A 25,736-nucleotide genomic window follows, 5' to 3' on the forward strand; every position below is an offset into this window, starting at 1 on the left:
CGCCCGTCCCACTTGCAAGCTCTCTATTTTGGAATATGTGGCTTGGAAAGCAGTCAAGTTTCATTAATTTCTGGTTTGGGTACAGTATGTTCCTGGACACACATCTGCGAGCGATCATAAACGCTCTGGAATGCTGGCAGAACATCCAGACCTGCCGGCAGCCGATGATGTCATCACTCTGAGGGAAGAGCTGGCGAGTGGCCAGACTGAGGGAGCCCAGCGCTCACTGGCTCTGAAAAGAGAGAGAGAGAGAGAGAGAGAGAGAGAGAGAGAGAAAGAGAAAGAAAGAAGAGAGAGAGAGAGAGAGAGAGAGAGAGACAGCAAGAAGAAGAGAGGAAGAAAGGGAGAGAAGGATCACAGCGCTAGAGAAATAACAACAGCAAAATGCAAAGAGAGAGACAGAAACGGAGAAAGAATGAGAGCAGAGAGAACAAAATTTGAGAGAATGAGAGCAGACAGAGAGAGAGAGAGAGAGAGAGAGAGAGAGAGAGAGAGAGAGAGAGAGAGAGAGAGAATGAGAGCAGACAGAAAGCAAGCAAGAAATGAGAGAAAAACACAGAACTCTCCCTACGTTCCACACATGCTTCAGATTTTTTTTACGTCTTAATGCTTTAGCCATTTAGCCATTTATAATGATACGCACACTCAGAGCAGGTGTCGGTCAGGTGTGGTGGACTGTCTGAATAGAGATGATGTCAGGGTCAGACTAGCTTGGACCTTTTTTCTTCATTACAAACACTTTGCTATACTAGCATGTGTAAGACTGAGGACACGAACCAGGAAACTGACGTGGACAGAGCAGACAAACGCTCCTACACAACACAGATAATGGCACCCCAACAATGGAGCTAAAGAACAGCCCACGGGCACAATAGCACGGTCATAATTGAGAAAAAAAGGCTAATACAGTGCCATCAAAAGCAGCAGAGCCCGTCTGCTTAGCAGGCAACTTGAGAGCAACAGTTACTGACTCACAATTGCACAGAAACTCATCTGGCACATATGGGTGGCAGTGTCCTACATGGAGATACATCGATTCAGCTTTTTCTCTCCTGACGGACATTCTGATATCTGAACTGATCTGATACCAGTGCTCTGATAAGGCACTCGTGTTTTGTATTAGCAAAGTACATATACAAATATACAGCAGAGGCGGTCAAACACCAACAGTCAATTTAGACTGAGGTCGAGTCAAGACGTTTGCAAAGTTTTATGTACCGAAGACAGTCATGATTCCCTTTTATATGATCATTTTCCAACCTTCCTTCATTCCTTAAAATTAAAAAGCCTGATTTTGTTACTATGCCTTTACGACAGGCGTTCGTGAAAATTAGCTTTGCTCTGATTGGCTACTGCGTTTTCAGCCTCATTCAAGAAGCAGTGCAGGTAAAAACACTCTTTATAACTCTATAACTTAAAAAATAAACTAAGATGAATAGGCGGATATATTTCAATCTATTGGTTTTTGTGACATCACAGAAACGATGAATCCAAAATGGGCTGTTTTTGCTGCTTAGTTTCCATATATGGATGGTATGGTCTGCGGATTGAACTTTATGTTTGTAAATGTTAACAGTATATACATACTACATTATTTATATTATTTAAAAAAAAATATTTCCATCATAATTACATTCTTCTAAAACACAGGCATCAGATCCTGGCCCTGGAAATCTACCACCCTGGAGAGTTAAGATCCAACAAACCTGGCTCTAATATCCAGAAACTCCAAAGGCCTTTATTACCTAGATCAGGTGTGTTAGCTTAGGGCTGGAGCTAAACTCTGTAGGGTGGTAGATCTCCAGGAGAATTGTTAAACCATAAAATATTATGGAAAGTGGATTGGTCACATCTGACTGATAGTTAATCTGTTTAATAAAGCTAGTATCAATGCCGATATCGATCCAGTAGATCAAATCTGCACATGACTAGTTCTAAAAGAGAACAAGTGAAGTTGTCTCTTAATGATTTTAGCTCCAAATGTCAAAGGCTCCCCAAAGGGCTGGTAGCATTAGCCACTAATACAGGGCTAAACTGGGAGCAGTAAACAGGGCTGTAGGTGCTGGTAGCTCAGCAGAGAGCTGCTGTAGCCTGGTGAGAATGGACCATGCTGTCTGAGCCCTACCTTTAGTCTACTGAGCTAATGAAGTCAAGTGAGGTCCACCAGCTGGGCCCTCTGGAGAATAGCACACAGACTTAATCAGCCTGGGCCAGGCACTCCGGCCTGCTAATGAGAGTGTTCACACAGCCCCACGAGAGTGTGTGTGCGCGTGCGTGTGTGTGTCTGGACGGTTCAATTCAGCCCCGTCTTGTCTGCGCACAGGTGGGTGAGGAAGCAATAGGACCATTCTGCTCTGTTGCTCTCATGTCAGGCGCTGGTTATGTCACTCCACTGTTGTTGACCTCCTGTTTGTCTGGAGGCTTGTTTTTTTTTTCTTGTTTTTTTGAAGGGCAGAGGCGAGACAACAGCAATGAACAGTTCATAAAAAAAGCTCAGGATAAAGACCTCCAGGAACAGGAAGAGACAGCAAAATAAAGGGGCCAAATCATGGTGAGAGTTACATGTCTCTAAGCCTTTTGTCAAGCATCTTCACCTTAGAAAGAAAGAAAAAAAAAAGAGAGAAGGCAGATCTAAATATGTCTCTTGGCCAGGCCGACGAGACCCAAGTCTTCCACTGTGCTCTTTGAAGTCACAAGGGGAGCTCACATAACACTAATAGCCCAGCAACGCTCCAAATGGCTGAGTCACTTTTTTTTTCTCCCCCTTTCACTTCACCGCTGCGCTCTCTCAGTACCCAGCAGCTCGTAGACCATGTTGACCTTAACCTGAGGAGAAAACATGAGCACACGCCATTCCATTATCGGGCCCTCGGCGCGAACGCCTCCCGACCCAAGGCTTCCTGCTCATGGTGCCAGACGTCATGGACCACAGAAAGGTACTTTTGATGGTGGCAAAGCATTAACAGCCCGAACACACTACCAACCAGTTTACAACGTAAAAGATAACATATTTAACTTCATATATTAATAAAAAACTTTAACATTTAACATTTAAAATATTCCCTTCAGTGCTGGTCACCACAATTTGCTCTTTGCTGTAGTTTGAAGAGAAATCAGTTTTTTTTAGAGATTCATTTTTTTTCATAGCAGTCACTCAGTAACCTAGTCTTGCGCGAAGGTTTGGGCACCCCTGGTCAAGTTACACGTTCTGTTGATTTTCCAAGTGAAAAGTTAACACATACTCTACACAGAACACACTACTAGTGCACATTTCATTTCTGCATGTTTACTTGCTGAATTCAACATATTGAGGTAAAAACTAGTCTGTGCAAAAGTTATGGTGCATTTTATGTGGGTTTTTTTTTCCACAATATGCTACACTCACGAAATATATAGAAATTGTGCAGTAAAAATTGCTGAAAAAGTTTTCTGTAGAGGATGTGTTGACTTATTTTTACTTAAAGCAACACTATGTAGGATCTGGAGGTTTGGAGACCTCTCTGGTGGAAATACGTAATTGCATGCAACATGCAGAAGAACATTTTGTAACGTTGGTCGTGTTTAAGACCCACACAAGCATCTGACTTTTGTGAGTGCATTTAAAGGGTATCCTAAGAGAACTCAGTCACAACTTGGTGACTGACGTGTCTTCCGAGGATGTGAGAGAATTATCTGCTACTGTCATCATATCTTCATCAGTATAATGCTGATTTTGCATTTGAGACCTAAACATTTCTGAGCCTGTGCTTGTGATGTTAATACGTAAAGACGTATGACGTAGTCCAAGAAATTCCTGCCAAATCCGTCCTTTGACTTTTAAATGATTATTTCAGGCTTTACAGGGCGAAGCAATGCACTCACACAATATTTTAGTGTGTTCTTTTTTCTCCATACTCAGTAATGCTCCTTCTTTCAGTTTTCACAACAAATATTATGTAGTGCTGCTTTAAATCTACAGAAAATGTAATCTGACCAGGGGTGTAAACGTTTGCATTCCACTGTATGCTGCTGTCAAACTGAAAAGTGCTTTTAATCTGCTACTACAAATTATTTGGTAAATACTATGAAATTAAAATATGAATTATGTGGTTTTAAGAGTGAAGAACTGAGGTGTGGGAAATATACAGACTCTCAAGGTTTAAGGGGTCAATTACAAATCCTATTTTTGCCCCTACACAAGCAGATTTGTCTATGAAATTTGTGTACAAAATGCCACTAAATTTCAGTCAGAGGGGTAAAAATTGTAGGCTTCTAAGTCACTCAAAGTGTCTTCCGGGAAACAGGATGCAAACATGGATCTTAAAGTTAGTGAAAGTTTAGTGAAAAAACAACACCACATCCAGTTATTGCCCCCACCATTTTACAGTCCATGCCAGACGTCATCCGCCCTCCACCTGCAAAACACAGGCACGCGCAAGCTCCCGGACCACCACAAGCACCACTGCTGTCAGACAACGATTTAAAAAAAACAAAAAACAAAAAAAAAGAAGACAAACATTGGAGAGTGGGAAAAAAAACTGGCACAAGATTCACTGTACATACTGTACCCTCGGCTGTGGCAGGCGGCCCAGGCTGGCGCCCTGCCAAGTCTACAATAAAACAAACATAGAGACAGCGTGCACCAGCCGAGAGGATGGAGGACGGAGGGAGGGGGGCTGTGGGAAGGCTGAAATGGTACACCACAATACACACCGCATGCCTAATATCATTCCCCTCCACCTTCTCGGCCTTTCTGAAGCCAGGAGAGAGCAGGAGGAGGAGGGATAAGCCAGTATCACCGTTGCAAGCGCTGATAAAAATCAAACCGCTCAAAACAGGAAGGATAAAAACAGAAAGTTTGCGAAGGAGAGGAACATCAAAGGGCCTTGCTCCGTCTCTTGCTTCTCTGCCACTGTCTGCGTCTATAAAAGTGCTTCCACTGAAAAGCTTGAGCATTACACAAGAGTGAAGCTCTCAAGAGTCAAGCTGCTACAAACATCAGGTTAGCGTTGTGTGTCAACTAGCAGACGAACGTCAAACTCTCCCCCTCCTCCTTTTTTTTTCTTTTTCTTTTTTTTTTTTGATGCACTAAAAATACGCTGCCTGCAATGCTCAGTTATTACAAGTGTTGAGGGGGAAACTGTCTGTGGCTGTTCCCTCGGTGAACATCTTACGGAATTATGAGTAGTTTTCCAAGCCTTTCTCAAAACAAAGCTGTCATCATTGTCGTGATCATTATCATCACAACTGCTGTGATTACAGATACAATTCTTGGCATGCTGTTCAGCCTGGGACTTCAGGGAAGGTGGGAAAAGCGGAAATTGGAGGTGTCCCATAAACACACAGCAGCCATGTGGCACTCCTGACCTGTCGATAAACAAGTCCAAGGGTTCCTAATGCAAGTCTTCTTAGGGACCCACTGACCGGAACTGGTTAAAATTTTACCTACTCCAACTAAGGCTCAACTGATATAACAGTCAGACGATAAAACTGTTTGACATTAAGGCTCCAGCATCGATATTAGTGAAAATACTTATGATATTTATAAGCTGCTTGTTTAAAATAATAATTAACATTCATTTAAGGACAAAAGATTGAAATAATCTGTGTTGCAATTTGCACTGCTGCTACACCTAATCTTTGATCATATAAAATTATATTGGTTGATATCAGTTATTGGAATTTTTACCTCCTTCAAATCAGTATTGGTGACAAATATCATATCGATCAATCTCTAAACTAAGCACACTTTGTCCAGTTAAGTAAAGGCTTGATTAGGCTTGAATTAGCTGATCAACTGGACTAGAACTGGGGCAGGGAACAGTTCACACAGTCCAGGGCAGTGGGTCCCGAGGACTGAAGTTCAGAATCACTCATCTTTCATTCTGAAGCCTCCTTATAGCCCATCCCTCTGAGAGAACCTAGTGTGAGGGGCGTGGAGAACTCAAGATTTTGAGACCAAGAGATACAGAAAGAGAGAGAAAGAAGAGAGAGAAAGTGGACCAGAGTCCTGCCTCAAGCGCTAAAATGGAAGCAAACACGTTTCCGTCTGCACCTGAAAAGGGCTGAAGGTGCTAAGGGCAGCTCTCATAGACCACAGAAGAACCGATTCTTTTTGAAGTGTTCTCCAGCCTGCATGCAGACAAAAAAATAAAAAAAATAGCCAGTGTCTGAGCTTGGGATTATCCTCCACTCGTTTTATCCAAACTGCGCAATCCTGCCTCCCATACGGCTTTCTGGATTACAAAGTCTTACCATAATGACATGAAGTATACTTTTTGTGAGTGTGTGTGTGTGTGTGTGTGTGTGTGTGTGTGAGTAACAGCACATTGACTGTGGGCCAGCATGGAACAGTAGATGAGAGTCAACACACTGTTCCCTTGTCTTTATTAGAGAGTGGCTCTCATAAATGTCACCGTAGAGCACATGCACGGTGGGTAGCCATCACGAGTGCAATGGCGCCACAATATCTCCACGGAGTCTGTTATTGAACATACATCTTGGGATTAGAGCAACCTCTAAAATAAACATTAGATATTTTCTTAGAGCAGCTTTTCTCATGCTGAGTTGTGCATGAATTGAATCAGGCAGCCCAGCATGAAATGCCATTCATCTCCCCACTCAACTTAGCTTCAAACACCCATGCGAAAAAGTCAATCCTATTTCACTCTATGGAGATATTGACATCAAAAATATGGCATTGTTATGGAGGAAGGTGAGTCCATTGCTCGCTCAGGAGGAACAATCTGGCTAGTTTTGCTAGCAAATCTAATCTGATCTACATCCCCAATTACCGTTCCAGAACCAATTACTTCACTAAAGTGCTGCTCATTGCCATGGGTGCACATCTGCTCTGTACATGGAAAAAATCTAGAAAATCTGATCAATGGAACAGAGTTACACTGTTCCACCGCAGAGAAGCTGACTTTTGGAGCAGATCTGGTCACGTTTGGGAGATCCCACAGAGTTTACAGACTCCTTATAAACCAGATTCACTTCGGACTCCTTCGGCCCCCTATAAAAAACTCCAACTCCAGTAAAAGCCCAACAGAGCAAATAAGCCTCCCATGATTTAGACAGGTTAGCAGAATCAATAGCCTGTGTGTGTGTTGAATTACATGGCTGTTAGGCTAGTAATGCAATAAGTGTTAGCACACTGCTGCTGGCACATCTCCTCAGTAGCCATTTCCAGCATTCGGTATTGGGCGTGATTCGTGAATGGATTCCACAGACATGCTAACGATTTAAAGGAGCTCAGATGTACTCTGGTCCGCTCCCTCTAATGTCACTATTTATGTACAGTCCTCCTTTGTGTCATCACCACAAAATATGCCACTCTCCTGGTGGTATGCTATTTCGAGCTGTGTTTTCAGCCTGGCTGAGCTATATTTGGCTATGGCTGTACAGACGTGGAGGCAGGCCCCTACAGATGTGAGCGGGTGAGTATTACCTGAGTGAGACAGCAAGTGCATCCTCAGGCGTAGGCTGTCTAGGAAGCGCTTGCCGCACAGCTCACAGCCGTAGGTCTTCATTCCGCTGTGCAGCTTCCTGTGGAGAGAGGCAGGGCAAAACAACATCAGCGACTGCTGCACAGCCAACTCCATTTATTTAACTCACACAAAGACACAGCGCTCAAATCCTGCCCCCCCTCCTAAGTACACAACGTACATGATTTGATTAGGGGGCTAAACGCCAAAGACAGAACAGCGTAATTTCACCTTGCAAATGGGACGAGAGAAGCCCTCCGTGACTCACTGTTTAATAGGACAGGAGGACAAAATGGTGCACTATGTGGCAGTAAACTGTCAGCTATCATGAGACAGATAGATTACAGCTAGCTAGTGCTTTAAAGAAGACTTAAATAATGACAAAAAGGCTATTAATTCATAACACAGACATTCAAGAGTGGTTTTAAGACGATTTCAGTAGACACGCTTCGGAAAAGTAGGAAGTGATTTACTCAGTGCTACACAGGAGCCACGCTGTTAAAATTCTCAATGGCACACAAGGTTTTAAAGTGCTATTGTTCATTCATGTAGTCCCTCAGTGGCAATGAAGGAGCTCTTTATCTGAACAGAAACATATAGATGCCCTGTGAGCCCCGAGATAGTGTGCATTTACTCAACTTGCGGGGCGGGCTGCCTTTTGGCCCTTCAGGCGTCGTTTCAAACAGGGGGTCGACCTCTCTCCGGACAGAAAATGAAACATTTGTTCTCTTAATTATACAGTCCCTGCACTGCTGGCACAGACCACCGATGTGAACAGGTCCAAACTGGGTGTGTAGGCCTGTCATGATCAATACATTTTAGCTGCCATATAAATAAGTGCAATTAACAATTTAATTATTTTTTGTTTACTGTAATGCAATTTAGAGTGATCAAACTGACTGCTTAGCTATCCTGCCTCCTAGCTGATGATACTTAGAAGCGCCCAACTGAACACAGAAGCAGCTCGAGCTCAAATAAAAAAACATTACTCACTGCTGCCCTCTAAAGGTGTTGGTTGTTTTCATAAGACCCATTTCTTTTATTCACATTTACCTCAACCCAGGGGATAAAAACAAAACCAACTCACATTTTGCTGTGACAAATATATTTTGTGATTATTGTTTATATTATATTGTTTTGTGATTGTGATGGCTAACAACTGTGGAAAATAACTGATCAGGTCAAATAACTGAGATCATGCAATTATGTGATAACTGTGACAGGCCTGGGTGCAGAAAGAGAGAAATCTCATTCTTGTTTGAGTTTCTCAGTAACATGTTGCAGAGTTAATCCACAGCACACAGCAAACCCAGCACCACTAGACACTGGCCAATATATCCAAATGTTTCGAGGCAATTACGACAGCTGCAATTAGCATTCCAGATTGACCCCCTGACCTATGTGGGGATTAGCATGAACCAGTGAACGTTCATGTGTGTCTTTCTCAGGGTAGACAACAAAGAGCAGGGTATCTGAATCTTTAACCAGGCTAATCATCAGACCCGTTGCATCCTCACATAGATAAGCCGGTAAGACCAATGCAAAGTCAACAAAAAGGATTTCCAAACTCAGGTTGGTTACAAGCTAAGTGACTGCCCACCCATAAAGAACACGAAATTGAGCCATGGCAGGTAAGCCGGTTTATTGTTTTATGGATGTCCCTTGCTTAAGTAGACTGTAGTGGAGCAACCAGCCGCTCAAAGAAAGAACGCTGGCAATGTGTTACAAGTGGTGAGCCGAATTAGTTTTTATTAGCATGCTTACAGCATTTGGTAATTGTTTCCAGAGTAGTAATTAGCTCATTGTTTGCACCTCCGTGCCAAAAGTATACATGTTTAATGAGAACCAAAGGCAGGCCCTTCTCCTGTTTCTATTTATGCTTAAAAAGTGAAGAATGATTATTGCAAAACATATGGTTACAGCATGCATGGCTGTGTGTTTACTTTTATGCCATAAATTGCATATTAAATGCTTAGCAAGATAGAAGAAGAACCACAGACTTTGTAGCTTTAAGCTGATTACTTTGGTTATGTTGCTGTCTGAATCAATGAATCATTCAGGTCATCGATCAAAAGTTTAGCAAAGATGCTGCTTTGTTTTGAATTATGTTTACCAACGTCACACGGTAGGTTGCAGTGATTTAACTGTTTTTGCCATGCATCTGAGTTGGCGGCAAAAAACGTAGTGGGCAGATTTCTAAAGCAAGGAAGTGCGGTCTAACCTCAGTGAGAATAAATTGATGGAAAACCATTTTAGGCACTGAACAGAGAGAGTGGGGGAAAAACTCCAGAAAATAAACAAAAGAATAGGACGGGGGAAAAAAACTTGCAAAGCGTCCAAAATCCTGATGGCTGTCTTCTAGATGGGGATTGTGGAGACCCAACAAACAAAGAGAAGAATGAAGCAGCAAAGCCCTTTGGCAAGCTGTAAGTAATTAAAAAGGCCTGTAAACGCCTCCCAGGATAAAGGGCACTTCAAAAGGCAGGCGGGTGAGTGAGCGAGTACTGAAAAAAAAAAAGTCGGGGGGGGGTTATGGGTGGGCTGGGAAAAGTCAGGGGTCTGTGCACCTTTGGGAGTTGGGGGTAAAGCTGTACTGCTGTACTGGGATACTGTATGGAGAGTCCTCACTCAAAGGCCTTTGTGTGCCCTCAATCTACCCATTGTCCTTTTCCTTAGGCCTGAGAGGAGAGTTGCCAGAGTGATTAGAAAGTGACATCATTGCCATCATACCAAAACTGCATGAACTTATGTTCAGTTTTTTGCCTTTTACATTGTATGGCAAATGGAACAACATATTTCGTCGAAAATAGCTAAGATTAAAATAGTTTTTTGTTAATGCATATCAAAGCTAAAGTTAAAATTAATATTTCTTGTGTCTCTTTTGAAATTACCATTTCAGAGATCCATGGTATTGTTGCAACAGTGACTATATATTGTCAGAGTACTTTGGCCCAAGAACCAATGGACAGATTGGTCAACGAGAAGTGGAGGAGCCGACACGCTAAACGCCAGGGAAGTCTAGAAACTTCTAGAAATGTAGTCAGTGCAACAAATTCTATAAATCATTATTTAGACTGGGCTGAAATTATGTGTAACTCTTTACAGAAAGGCAGCATTCATAAGGCTACATGACACCTACACAAGCCTTTCATGACAACTGACATACCTATATAGACATTTATACAGACTTTTTCTAAGTGTCAGTTGTATGACCTGCTGAGGTGAAATGACATCAAAATTGACAAATGAAGTTTTCCTGACGACTTAAACTTGTTGGAATAAGCCTTTATAAATGTCGGCTTATGAAACGTCATAAAACGCTTATGAAGGTGTCATGTAGCCTTGATGTCATTCAGTAAAGACTTATCAAATTATGTGTCTAATTAATGAAAGACAGCTTTATCATCTATACTTTACCTGTAGAAGTGACAGCGTAGGCTACAAGCAGAATGCTTTTGACTTCTAATGTGAAAAGACCACAGAGAGGGGCTGTGAACTCTAGCCATTATTACCAAGTTGTATATTCTGGACAACCAGAAGTGACCCCTGTTTATGGGACAGACGCGCACACTCTCTCTCTCTCTCTCTCTCTCTCTCTCTCACACACACACACACACACACACACACACACACACACCTCCTATGTGTGAACTGTGGCAGCTCCCTTTCCCCTCAGGTCTCTCCAACCAGCTGTGCTTTTAATTTGCCACAGAAACTGTAGATGGTGTGCGTGTGTTTTGTGTGAAAGACAGAGATGGTGGGGGGACCACGAGTGCCTAAAACAGACTGACTGTAGTCATTAAGGAAGCCGACATAAAACTCTCTCAAGCCATTTACTCAGTTAATAAGCGACTTTGTCCAACAGTCAGTTTTGACAACGGCAATAAATTTCAAATTTATGTCAACAAAACATATGCTGAACACCTCATTTCAGAGCCGGAGTGGCGCACTGGCTCGTAAATCAGGGCCGTGTTTGAAACCCGAGTAGATTACGGGGCCGTGTTATTGAGCTGTTACAGCTCAGCCCGTATAAATCTGAACTTTCTCGCTCCGGAGTGGACCCCGGGCCGTCCATCATACCCAGGAGCTCCCCTGTCACAAGAGCCAGCTCACTGCTTCCCAGCGGGACAGAGGGGTTTAAGCTGCTCTGCTGCCTCTCTGGCCATACACAAACAGCAGCTCAGCTAAAAGACTATTAAGAAGACTCATCTATGTCCAAGCAGTTATAAACTGCATTCAATAGCTTGAGATCACTTCAATAAAATCCTCTCTCAGAAAAGACCAAAACCTCCAACTAAAATTAATCGAGGGCGAAAAAGCTAGGTTGCTTAGTGCCTATACATTGTAGCGTCTATAAACCATGCTCCATTGTCCATCGTCTACTGTCCTCTGCTGTGTTCTTTTTCAACCTTGCTACCCTGTCTAATCTCTTAGTTCCTCCAAAGCCTAATCTCAAAATATAACGTTTTTACACTACAGCCTTAATCAGGCCTGAAATTTTGAACAACAGTAGTCTACCAAATATCTGTCCAAACCTAACCAGAACCTTTCCACCAACTGGAGACCAAATAAAACGCCACAAATAGGGTCTGACCAATATATAGTTTGGCTGATATTAAGGTTCTACCAATTTATCGACATCAGTGGAAATCTCAAAAAAAAGCATCAATAATATCTGACTAAATATAGAAAACCACATTCAGCAATATGATACTATTATGAACAACTACCAAAAATGTAGGGATGTAACAATTCAGTACAAAATTATACATTGTATTGTACTGTATCGCAGCATGTCACATTGTATTGCATCATTTTATCATGACAAGCCTGTTAGCTTTGTGGCTAGTGTGTTAGCTTCAGATCAACATATTAGCTTGTGGCTAGAGTGTTATTTTAGGGCACTGTAAAGCACAGCTTTTGTTTCAGATATTGCACTTTTATCAGGCTGAATGCTGTATTTCACTAAAAACAATGACACAGAGCACAATTTCAGCCTCCTTATTTTTGTTCTATCAAAAAATGTACAAAATCAAGACACCATTGCTTTGTGTCTGCTTTGTGATTGATTTAGATTTATTTTTTTAGCTTTACACACCCATAAAGTAAGTAATGTCTTGTTTGAGAGCTCAGCATTGGATGTTTGTCCCATTTTAAGGTTTAATAATAAACTAATAGACATCAGTGAGCAATGCAGCATTTAAAAAAATCTGTTTAATTTCTGAGAATATCAAATTATATCAGTTGATTTTATTTGTTACTGGAAATTTTTAGCTTGCTCAAATCAGCATCATTGACACTTTTTTCATATTTAGTGACAGCACCTATGAAGTTACCTTATAGTTACAATGACAGTCATCCCTAGACTACTGATGAACAAATTAGTCTAATTATCATCTATGCAAATTTAAAGTTTAAAATGTGGCCTAGAACTTTCATGAGCTATGAGAAATTTGAAGGTGAAATTTGAACATGATTTTGAGAAATAATGTCAGAGTTCGACAGACCTTCGACATGAACAGCTGGGTCTAGTTAGTTATGGACCAATTTTTCCAGTTCTAACTTCCACTGGTCGTGCAAGCTGTATGGTTAATAGGCATGGCTTTGGAGTGTGTGGTTCGCGAGCGGACGAGCAACACACACCAGTGTAAAAAATGATAATGGAGGAGAGGGGACACTAAGAGGCAGTGCCTGGGAACAGCAAAGCTGCGCCATGCAGCCAGCCAGGCCCCCTATTCATCGGCCCTCGCAAGGTCCCACTCAGGCCTTAAAAAGCATGCCAGCCCATGTGCGCGGTCAGATTAAGGTATTTGTCAAAGGGGGCCCAACAATGTGCCCAAAAGGGCCAGTGAAAGAGAGATGGGGGGAGGTAAAGGGGGGTAGCAATCTGTCAGTCTATCGTCCCACTCGCTCTTAATAGAGATTTCAGTCAGGTGTTGATACCACACTGCCAAAACATTAACATAACGATGATTAATACTAATTGACTTTTCTATAGATCCCCTCTTCAAACAGACAGGTTGACTGACCCCTCCACTAAAGTCCATTAAAAAGGCAAGACACAGCTGAGATATTTAATCCTAAGGATATATATCAACCCTGATGAAAATAAAACTGGTACCTCCGAAATGGTCATTTTTCATTAACTGTTAACTTTTAAATATAAGTTAATAAACAATATTTAATTCCAAGATGCACTGTGAAACCTATAAAATACTTATTAAACTACATTAAAATACATTTTTACATTTAATTCTCCAAAAAAGTATACACACACACACAAACACAAACACACACACACACACACAGACACACACACACACACACACACAGTTACCAAAAGTTTTCGACAATCGAAAAATTGTCAGTATGCATTTATTTGCATACTGACAATTACCCCAATATTAGAATAAATAAAAAAAAAAATAAACACAATGAGCACATTTCATGTCTGTCAATGTGTTCATTTAACCATTTCTAAACTTCCCATCCTGGCAGCCCAGTATCATTTGCAGTTATTATACCTGGTTTGTCTAATCAATACTCCGTTATGTAAAATCAAGTGCTAGTGATGGAATTTAACAAATCCATGCGATAGCTGGGGGTGTCAGGAAGAAATCTGGAATGTAGCTCACAAGATATCAACTGCTTTTTTGAAAATAAAAAAATTGTTACCGTTTACTGTATTTATTTTTACTTGCATTTGTTCTAATGATATATGGTCTTTAACAAGCAAAAACACACTCAGACAAATGGCTTTAAACAGCGTGCATAGGTTCCTAGGACTATGATGGAAATTGAGTTATGGAGTTACATGGTAATGACAGCAATAGGTCTTGCACCATACTGTGCAAGACCTGTGAGATCACCCTTCATTTATTTAATTTCTAGTCAAAATACTAATTAAAAACAAGTTATTCATTTTCCAGGAGATAATTACTAAATAAGGAATGAAAAATTTAGTTTTTAAAGAAAATTTAGTGGGGAAAAAACACGTTAAAAAATTAGTTTCCAAAACTGATTAAAAGATATATAGAAAATAGGACTCCTAACAACTATGCAAACTGTCCACCACCAAAACGGTCACATCCGGCTAAAACAGTAAAACTTTCATTTTTAAGAGAGAGGAGATAATCAAGCTCCACTCTTGCCTCAGATCTGAAACAATCCACAGGTGTTTATCCATCCTCCCACTGTGAGAGGACAACTCAGTGCTGTGGGTCTGAAAGGATGTGTAGCTGTCAAAAAGCCCTTACTAAGAAAAGGAAACAGACAAACAAGGAGAAAATTTTCAAAACAAACAAAAAGAGCTGCTGGTGTTCTCAGAACAACAGACTGACCATCCCAGAGCCCTGACCTCAACATCACTGAATGTTTGGGATTATGTGAATCATGAGATGCAGAAAATGCAACCAACTTCTGAGACTGAACTAAGACTGAACTGAAAAATTGAAGAAGTTGTTCTCAACAGCTGTTTTGACTGGAAGATAAACATATGATGGGTGGTCTCTGACTTCAGCACAGAACTGTATATAGAAATCCTCTCAGTGAAGCCACACAGAAGCTAGGAGAGGGTCCTGATCAACAAAGCCTAAAATAAATGTAAAACCCGGACGAGAGCCGTCAACACACTCTTTATGTCTTACTCTCATCTACGGTACATAGCTAGGCTAACTATGTGTAGCATCTTGGTTTTATTTTAGCAGTCTTTGTAGAAAGGACCAGTGAGTCTTTTTCGCCAGCCCTTTCCAGCCCATTAGGAATGAATGAGCCAGGCAATGGTGAATCAGATGGTATGGGGAAGAGCTGGGAAAAAAAAGAAACAACAGCATCCACACCAAAAAACGATCAAACTGAAGCTGAACAGATGAGCCCACCCTCACACCCTGTAACTGCATCCAGGAGAAGCCATTACAGTGTTTATGAACCCCAATGAGAACACACGTTTACATTTACTACACTTACAAAGGTCCACTCTGACTGACGTAAATTAAATAATCTGACTGACGCTTTTCGCCGTCTGTCGGCCCTGCCTTTGTTTCAAGATTCCTTTTCTTTTCCTTCTTTTTTCCCCTTCCACCCCTCCCCACATCAAAATGTATCAAACGGCTGGGTAATGCTGGGCGGCGCTGGCTGTTTATCAGCGAGTCGTCCCGCACATATCAATGACTCGGCCCCCTCTGTCCCTGCGGCGAGACGTTCATATGAATTCCAGCCACACTCACACATGCTGCAAACTCGTGCTAAGCATTGATGAGTAGCAGCCAGAGCGGGATCGGGAGGGAAAAAAATAGCAAAAGAGAGACGCTGCCTTTATTATGATACAGACACAGCTGTTATTCAGAATGCACATGTATTAATACATACAGATCCACCCTGCACAGCTTGACAGATAAGGGTAGACAACATTTTCATAGGCCGTGTATTACACGGTGCTAGTGAAGGTGGGGGGAAATGGCACACTATCAAAGCCTTGAAGGAAGATGTTATCCCAATTCCAATGCACTGGGCTCAGAAAAGAGTTGAGCGCCCAATTATCAATGTGGAGGTATTACACTGCACGGTGAAGGTTATCAATAAGACATGGCCTTGTTTTTTCCCCAGATCAATCCTCTTTTCTATTCTCAGTGAATGTCATTTGCGGTACTACTGCTGAAGTCGGGGCTGGGTTAAATAACCGGCGTGCCGTCCAGGCTCCCCTGTGTGTCGCCTGCATGAGAGGGGGGCTCTTCAAAACAAGACAGTGAAGGTGTGCTGGGAGACCGCGGCGTTGAACAAAGCTCAATTATGTTGTCCGGGGGAACGACACAGCGCTCCTTTCATTATCCCCGTGAAGCCTCTTTTCTGTGGAGTCAACAGGCAGAACAGCTTCGGTGCTATAGCCGCGCACACAAGAGCTCTGTCAGGACCCGGGCTTAAGCCAGCTACCCTAATTGCACTACCTGGGGGAAAAAAAAATAAAAAATAGACACATTTCCCCTAATCCACAATTTATACCTGTAGCCGCCTCAGCTTAAAGGATAGGATTCTGTGCTAATGCCTCTTTTACCTACAGCCATTATAAGGATGCTTCCATCATTAACCTTTTGACACTGGTGCGCAGCCCATGATCAGTACGTTTTCCAATAAAGGAGAATGTTTAAGGTTATTGATGGGTTTCTCTCTCTCTCTTTTTTCAGGTCACTCCTGTTTGCAAATATCTCAAGTCTGCGTGCAGTGATTACCATGGTGATTTGACAGTTTGTGACACCTGCAACAGCAGTCGTGGAAGCTAATCAAGGGGTCCGGGCTCCTGCTGTAGAGGAGGGACAAAGAGAGGAATGTGCTGGGTTAACTCCCATCTTTAAGCCTGTCAAAATTCGAGGTTAAATGCCAATGCTAGCTCCCAAATCCACCTTTTCTTCTGCTTTGTATCAAAAAACGGCAAGCTCTTTCTACCCCTGAATATAGCTCTGCTTTTATTTAGGTTTTTTTTTTCTTTAGCAGTTTGTTATGTTCTTGTTTTCTTCCGTTCCCATTTGTTGATCCTCAGATCCGCGAGGTTAGAATGCGCGAGCGCGCCGCGGCTCTATAAAAAGCTCCAGACGAGAGTTCCCTCTCTGCCATGCATTATTCATGGGCATCACCTTCAATCGAGTGGCAGAAACCTCAAGGATGTCTAACTTTAGGTCTCCTCTTTTTGAAAAAGAAGACAGAAAGCAGCCAGGAAACATTCCACCGTGTCTTGTATAATTTATTCCCGCCTCAGATGACATCAAATGTTTGTGCCCTCTTGCACGCTGCAGTTTATATCTGCCAGGCTTTTTCGGCAAAGTGAGGGAGAGAGAAAGGGAGAGAGAGAGATATTTCTTCCTGTTCTAACAAGCGAGCACCTGTTACATTAATAAAGATGAAACTCAATAACAACCTGTACATGGTGGAATGTGCAAAAAAACAAGATGCCAAAAGTTAAGCGGAGTGTGCGGCAGAGCTCTAGCAGAGCCGAAGTATGGCGGCATCATGGCACAGATGTTGTTTATCGTGGAAAAAACATTGCACCCCATCATATCAGTTCATATCATCAGTATCACCACCTGGTACGACATTCACTGTAAACAGCCAAGCTCGGCTGTCTGGGCAGCCGTACAAGAGACCGAGGCTTGCACAGACCAGTCGACAAGGAGGCGATTATTCGAGCCTTGGCTGCTGCTCCTCAAAATATTATGCAACGACTCAAGATTGATTTAGCTGAAAGGAACACAGTTCAATTACATTTCGGACTGCGAGTGGCAGACAAAGACAGGTGGGAGCTGATTGGTTGGCTTCTGCCGTGCTGGCTGTCGGTGGAGGGAGAAATAACAAGTTGATTCCATCTCTCATGACGTTCTCTGTATAGGGCTTCTAGGTAAGCTTTATTCCAGTGGTATCTATATCAGTATTTTGCGGTAAGCTCTCACACAGTTAGTCATTTAGACTACAACCTCAGTTCCCACGTTAAAGAGCTACATTTAACAATGTTAACGATCTAAAGTTCACATAAGTAAAATAATCATTTGGTAGTAATAAATGCACACAAACATGCATATTATATGACTTATGGCAACAACAAAAGCAAGCTAAAACTAAATAAAAAGGCTTGCATAACCCCTATTTCTAATAAAATTCAACATTTAAAAATTACGTAATTGGAAGAGCCTAGTACAACTAAGATATATATATATATATATATATATATATATATATATATATATATATATATATATATATACATATATACACATAGCCTTTTTTGACGTTCTCAGTTTTTGACATAATCTGAAAATACCTGTTACCCTTTACATTGTATTTAAATTGAATGGACTAAAAGAAATGATGCACAATGACTTGGTTCCATTGACTTACGTTAAAAGTAAAGTAGGTTTTTTTTCCTTCTCCTGTAAAGTTACCATTTTGGAGATACAAGGTTTTTTTTTAAAAAAAAACAGACTATTTTAATTTAACGGCAATTACTGTAAAACAGACAAACAAGACGTTTCAAAACATGATTGGTGATGGTTAGATTGTTATCCTGGTGAAAGACCCACAAGACCCTCTTCTTAGCAGTTTCTTTGCAGGACTTGTGCAGGTTTGCATCCAAAATGCCCTTTCCACTTCTGAGTTCATGATCCCATCAGTGAACATAAGCTCACAAACACCACTGTTAGAAAAATGCTCCAGACGCTTCTACCTCTGTGCTTCACAGTACTATTAATGCAGTCTGGTTGGAATTCTTCTCCAATCGAAGAGTCTACCATCAAGTTTGATGTGTCTTTCACTGAAACAAAGATCATTTTATAAAGTAACCTGAAGGACTTCATTAGTTCAAACGTGACAAATACTTTTTGGGACCACTCTACTTATTCTGCATCATGTAAAGACCGTAATGATCTGGCCATTTCAAATGGAAACGACTGATTTTGATCAGCAGCCAATGCATCAGAGCAAACCCAACACATATCCACTAGCCCTAACCCTGTTTCATCTCCTGATCACAAAGAGACTTTCAGATGCTACTTCTATCCACAAACATACACCCTCCCACGCACTCTGCCAAGGAAAAGGCATCTGCAGAGTCATAGCATCTTCTGCCCTGCTCCGTGATGGCGGTGGTCTGAAATAGCCTCTCGGCCTGCAGTAAACAAGACCCTCGTCTGGCAAGGCTGAGCGGCATCTGAGCCTTGCTACGTGCAGAGTCACTGTCCCAGCAGAGAGAGCAGAGGAGGGGGGCCAAACAGAGGTGTGAAGACGCTCAGAGAAACGGAGCAGGGCCGGAACAATGAGAAAAGGAAAGGAGAATAGGAGCACAGAGGACCCAGCCATGTCAGGAATGTGTGCTGTATTAGATTTCTGCTGTACATGCAGACATAATGCTATTGCCTCTCATTGAGATTTAATGTCACCCTGTCTGGTGGTCTGTGTCGCCTCAACCCTGTGTTTTATAGAACGGGCCAGTGTTCTAGTTCAGCTGAGTGCCATTACAGACTGCATGGCACTTGGCACACTGCGTTAGAAAAATGTGAGGCAAATCTTTAGTAATTTAAGGCAGCATAGCATGGACCAGACGCTGAATACAGGAGAACTGTTGACAACAGTTAGGGCGCCGACTATTAAAATATCACTGACAGCAAGATTGTTCAAGTAAGGGTAGGAATGTCTCCATCTACTTTTTTTTTTTGCCCCCGAACCAACTGGAGTCTTTTAATGCTGAATATCTGCTGATACAGAGCCTAAACTGATTTTTGTCTTTATTTTTCATAGATAATACAGCCACACAGCGCATTTCACATTTATTAAAGTTAGACAAACAAATTTAGGTTAGTCCAGATATGTCAGGTGTCCAAGTACTTTAAAATGCTTACTTCTAAACTACTTCATGACACCTTAAATATACTACTTTTGTACACTATACGGCCAAAAGTATGTGGACACTCTTAATTATTCAGTTCAGGTGTTTCAGCCACACACACTGCTAACACGTATAAAATCAAGCACAAAACCATGTAATCTCCTTAGACACACACTGGCAGTACAAGGGGTTGTAGGGAAGAGCTCAGTGAGTTTACATGTGGTGCTGTGATAGGATACCACCTTAGTTAAATTCGTGAAATGTCTTCCCGCTAGATCAGCCCTGGTCAACCGTAAGTGCTATTACTGTGAAATAGAAACATCTAGGAGTAAAAATAGCTCAGCCACAAAGCAGTAGAACATGCAAACTCACAGAACAGGACCGCTGGGTAGCACGTAAAAATCGCCCGTCCTCTGTTGCATTACTTAATACCAAGTTCCAAATGTGTTATGTGTCAGTGCCGAAAGAAAGATAAGCACAAGAATGGTGTGTCAGGAGCTTTGTGAAATGAGTTCCCATGGCTGAGCAGCTGCACCCAAGCTTCAGATCACTATGCGCAAATCCAAGCGTCAAGTGGAGTGGTGTAAAGCATGGAGCCACTGGAGCAGTGGAAATGTGTTCTTTGGAGGGATCAATTACATGTTTTAATGTTTAGAGTTGTACACTGTATATATAATAATCCAAACCATGTCTGTGAATTTAAAATAAATAACAAAAATATATGTAATTTATTTGTTTAAATTACAGACATGGATATTCACCATTTGCCTGCAGATTTGAGTGAGACTAAAATTAATGAAAAACATTACATTACTTCATTTTCTCCCTGCAGGATAGTGCTCATGTCTAAAAAAAGTGAAGTGGCCTGCTCCTTTTTTTTTTTAAACCTTGAATGTGTTCTTATGCTTTTACACGCAGCTAGTTTAACCCTGTTTTGATGTAAGGCAGCTAGCTTAACCACAGTCAAAACACTGGCACTGCAGATATTACAAGTGGCTGTTGGGCAGCTTTTATTTTCCACTTTAAAATGGTTCCACACTACAAACTGTTTGTTAACTTCTGAAAAATGCCTCACTGCTGTAAGCTGTGGATAATGTCAGTTTATGTCACCTTTCAGACAGTACTGTAAACAGTACTGAGTGTAATGTAAGTGTAAAACAGCTTTATGAAAGGATCACAATTTGATTGAGCTAACTGATCCACAGCTGATTCTGACCGATTAAAATGTCTCGATCAGGTTACAGATTTGAGCCCTTTATAAGGGCTCATGTCCTGCTTTAATATTGTGTGGGCACTATCTCCGTTTGGCTTGGTCAGTGTGAAGCAGACGCTCGCTTCTTGCACCGACCATGGACCAGTTCGCCGTTACTGGTTAAATCTTGACACTCGTCTCAGAGCATGTTAGAAAGGGTGATTGTGGAGCATGTACAGTGCTGGGAGAGCGAACAAGCTGGGCAGCAGTAAAGCAGTAATAGGGTTCGTGAGTCAGGTCCACCCCAAGCCTCATTACTGACCGCCCGCTGGCCCAGAGCGAGAGGAGAGAGAGCAGAGAGACGGGTGAAGGAGCCACGGCTCTGGAATGAGAGCGTAAAGAGAAATCAATACAGGTTCTGACTCAACCGCACTCTGTCTTTCATTGTGAGGGGAAATCAAAACAGACTTCTGTACAAAACTAATAACTATCAGCGGCATGGCAGCCTGGAAGGACTTGTCACTCCAGTACTGGGTCGGGGTGGCTCGCCCAAAGAGAGAGAGAGAGAGAGAGAGAGAGAGAGAGAGAGAGAGAGAGAGAGAGAAATAAAAGGAGAGTGCGCCTCTCACATGCTCAGCCTCTCTCTCACTCACACATACACGCACACACCACCATCTCAGCAGGGGCACACTAACAGCACACTCGGAACCGTTGGCTGCAGGTACACAGAAAACACACAGACATTGGGAGGCCTTTATGAAGCCTTTTAACTCCTAACTCCTCCTGTCATATTATATCAGGCTCATAAGAGCACTGCCTAGTAGGGCCTGTACAACAAGCCTCACAACAAAGACGCATAATCCTACATAACTCTTAGCCAAGCTGAACAAACTGCTGCAAATCTAGACAAGACTATATCTAGGCCTGAGGCCCACCAGCATGTGCAATAACAATACCTACAGAAACTATAGTGCATACATATTATTATTATCACTGTGAGCCACAACTCTACTTTCTCTGCCTTTCACACGGCACACTTTTAACCGGCAGCCAATCAGAAAAGAGGTAATTCACTGTATTTAATATATCAGTCTAAAAGACAGTAACAAAAATGAAAATGGTCATGTATAAATCAATTACGGCTGTATTTGGTACATAAAACCCACCATTGCTATTAATGGGGGAAAAAAATGCAAGAAAAATTAAGGCCTACATTAGGGCAGTCATGGGAAAAAATTTGAAATTTCTTACAGAAAGAAAGGGAGCCTAATGGACACATTTATACACATAATATTTTTATACTTTGTTTTATTAATTAGGACTGTTAAAATGCTTCCTACTGTTTCTTTTTCCAGTGAATTATTTAGTAATATCTAAAAGGCTTTCCATGGTTTCTTATTGTTCAGTCCATTTTTATTGTCTGGCCTTTTTTACATCTCTGACAACACAAATAATTGTAAAATATAATCAGCAGATTACTTCTAATATAATTAATAAAAAGAGGTCCACTTTTAATAATCGTATCTTTTAATATTTAAACACAATAGCATTGGAATCACATTTAGCAGGTAACTGCTTAAAAAACTACATACATTGGATAGATGTTTAGATTTGCCTGATATTTCAAAGCAGTATTTGATGATGGCAGAAAAAACTTCTACATTTTATTATTTTAGTGCACTTGCAACCTTCGACAAATACATTTCTCTGTAATGCCAATCCAGGTGGATGTAGTCTCAATTTCCGCATTTTATAAATGTTTTTGTATTTGCATTGGCAGATATATTGGTTTATCCCTATTGTATAGAAATTACCTAATACAACCGTTCTGTATGTACTTTCAGTAATAGTACTGCTTTATATGCACTGCCTTAACTGTCCTTCATTGTAGTATTATTGGGTGAAAACAGCGAGAAAGCTTTCCGTTACGCTGTTCTAGTATAATGATAATAAAGTTGAATTGAGTTGAACTGAATTGGCAGCCCATAAGAAAGTGTCTCTTCACTCGCTTTTAGCTGTAAAAACTTTGAGAACATTTAAAGTCAATCATCTGTTCCATGTGTCGTAGGGATATGAATAATGCATGCAGGGCTGGTGAGCACGGCGCTGGCTGCCCAGCGTCATCCAGCATTCGCTCCCATTAGGTGTCAAGTCTTTCAGCAGATGCACGCGACAAAAGAGTAATTAATAGCCCCGCGGCAAGCGCGCGAATCCCCCATGCCTCAATATGTCTTCATTTGCCGTGCAGCGTGCGGCAGGATGGAGCTTTCTGCAGGCCACGTTTCTCCTCAGCGCTCTCATCCACTACAGTCAGGGAGGAGACACGGCTGATTTGGATTCGAAACGTTCTCAAAACACACACTATTGCATGCAAACGTATAGAACAAACATTAAATGGAAGGTGCTCTGACTGGAGAAGGGCTGCACTACTGAAGATAAATATACAGCTGGGCTTTATCCCTGAAAAGCTTTTGGGAATAATGACAATCGAGCAGATTTGTTACAGAAGATATAATGGCCTTAAAATGAAACAGGTTAAGAACCAAGAAGGCTGGAAAGGGTCCTATTTGTTTACTTATTTTTCACAATTTGATGAAATTCATTCCACAACACAATTTAAAAATAAAAAATCATAAACAAGAAATTCCTTGAAAACATGCCTTACTGTTAAGACATGCCTTCCACCTGATAGCTGAAATGAATATGTTGTGGCGTCTGTCAGTGTGCATGTATAGCTCCTTGTGTCATTTCATTCCTATGTCATACATCAGATTCATATATTTACTTGAAGCCAGACATATTCCTAGAGATGAAAATCACCATACTTTAGGACGACTGTGCAGGGAACGAGCGCAAAAGTAACACTCTATTGTGTTTCTACAACAAGTATAACGCTTGTTTCACTTGACTGGTTACGTAATATAATGTTCTTTCATATTCCATTTTGATTATTTCTAGATTACCTTAATCTTGGCAAGGTGAAAGAAGATTTCTAATACTTTCTCATAAAGTAAAACACATTTCCTTTATTTTAATGTACTAAATGTGCTTATATAAAATGCACTGGTGTAATTGAATCTGTGAGTGAACGCTCACTTCCCTCTCACTTAAACAGCTACACTGTACCTCGGTATAGAGGGGAAAATGTCCAGACAAGTCTCCAGTGGGACAAGCAACAAGTCTGTGCTTTTGGTATTTAGAGTTAGGTGCAATCTCTCGAGAGCTGAGGGTCAAACGATGCTTTTCACACCACTGAGCCGCTGTTTAAAGTCTCCTGCCCACTGCATTTAAATCAGCATTTTAACAAACGTCCCCAAGATCAGTCTCCAAAGACCACCCCCCTCTCACACACACACGCACACACCTTCGCATTACTCCAGACAAGCAATTTGCCTTTTTTTGTTGTTTGCTTGACCTAGAGAAAACAATTTCAAAGGGTCTTCCTGTGGACTTAACAGCTCGGCTGAACAGGTAGGCAGCGGGCAGCTTTTTTCCCCCAGAAGATGAATTGGCGAGCTGTCGGCTAGAGACAGGCCGAGTAGTTGTGTTTCTGTAATGGGACACTGGAAGTGTCTTTGATTAATGAAAGAGCGATACTGAGCTGTTAGGGAGCCTTCCTACTGAAAGAGCGATTGAGACGCGGATACGCGCCGACAGATGTAGGAGCACGGCTGGACCCAGAGGAAAGAGAGCCTGCTGCAGACACGCTCTCTCCCACAGCAGCACAAGAGGATGCTTTAGCTTCAGACGCAGGGCTGGAAATGGGTCTCAGACACGTTCCAGCACCCCGAAAGAGAGTCATTAGTGAGCAGCACTTTCTACTAATGATACACGCACTGGGAGATGCTGCACTAACCATCAGTTCTGTTAAAGAATGATCGTTATGAGCAACTAACAGAAAAGAGTCCACATTTCTGTAGGAAAACACGAAGACAAGAAAAAAAAAACCTTAAAGTAAAACCTCTTAAATGTAACTTTACAACTTTATGTTCTTAATTTACATTTAGTGAAAGCAGATGAAGAGCATTTAGACCATTTTATTGGTGTTCAAATGGTGCCATCAACATATAAGTTAAGTTGTGAGGTTTTGATATGACAAAGAAAATATATCAATGTATTTTTCCATTAACAACACATTGCATTGGATCAGATTTCTTCTTCCTTTCAGCAACAGCAGAGTTAATCTTTCCTGTGAGCTAGTTGTTCCATTCTTGTTTGTCTAAATACATTTGTTCTGTCTTTCATTTAAAACTTTTCTCCCCCTGGCTTAAGTCTCAAACCTCAAAAAACAGTGCGCTGCGCTCAACCAAACACGCCTTATTCAAAACATGCTGGCAAGGTTTTTGTTTACCCAGTTTTATAAATGCCCAACAACGCTAAGTTTGAGATACAAGAACCCTCTGTTGTGCTGTTGACAGGCCAAGTTCTGTTCCAGTGCCTAGAGAGATTGTCCTCAGAAAAAGCAGCTGACAATCCAGTCAAGTAACTTTTTCCATTCCAAAAAAAACTTTATTTGAGAATAATATTTGTGTGTAAATTGATTATCCTTTTATATGAAAATAAAAACAAAAAAAATAAAAACAGAATGGAATTAGATCACAGGATTGTTTGCTGCTTGCAGTTTTGCTAATGTGCATTTATTGGGGAATTGCATTAATACGTTTGAAGGCAGAGCTCATTTTAAAGCGCTGATTAGCTATCCTGAGATGACATT

At 41.4% G+C, this 25,736-nt stretch overlaps 1 protein-coding gene across 1 annotated transcript in view; it reads right to left on the reverse strand.

The window, feature by feature from the left end:
• Positions 1-25,736, reverse strand: part of zbtb16a (zinc finger and BTB domain containing 16a) — a 118,664-nt gene that overhangs the window by 63,484 nt on the left and 29,444 nt on the right. The window contains exon 4 of the mRNA XM_036588499.1: positions 7,430-7,527. Within this exon, the coding sequence (XP_036444392.1) occupies positions 7,430-7,527 (98 nt within the window). The remainder of the gene's footprint in view (positions 1-7,429; positions 7,528-25,736) is intronic.

This window comes from Colossoma macropomum, unplaced genomic scaffold, assembly GCF_904425465.1.
Source record: "Colossoma macropomum unplaced genomic scaffold, Colossoma_macropomum, whole genome shotgun sequence".
NCBI classification, from domain to species: Eukaryota; Metazoa; Chordata; class Actinopteri; order Characiformes; family Serrasalmidae; genus Colossoma; species Colossoma macropomum.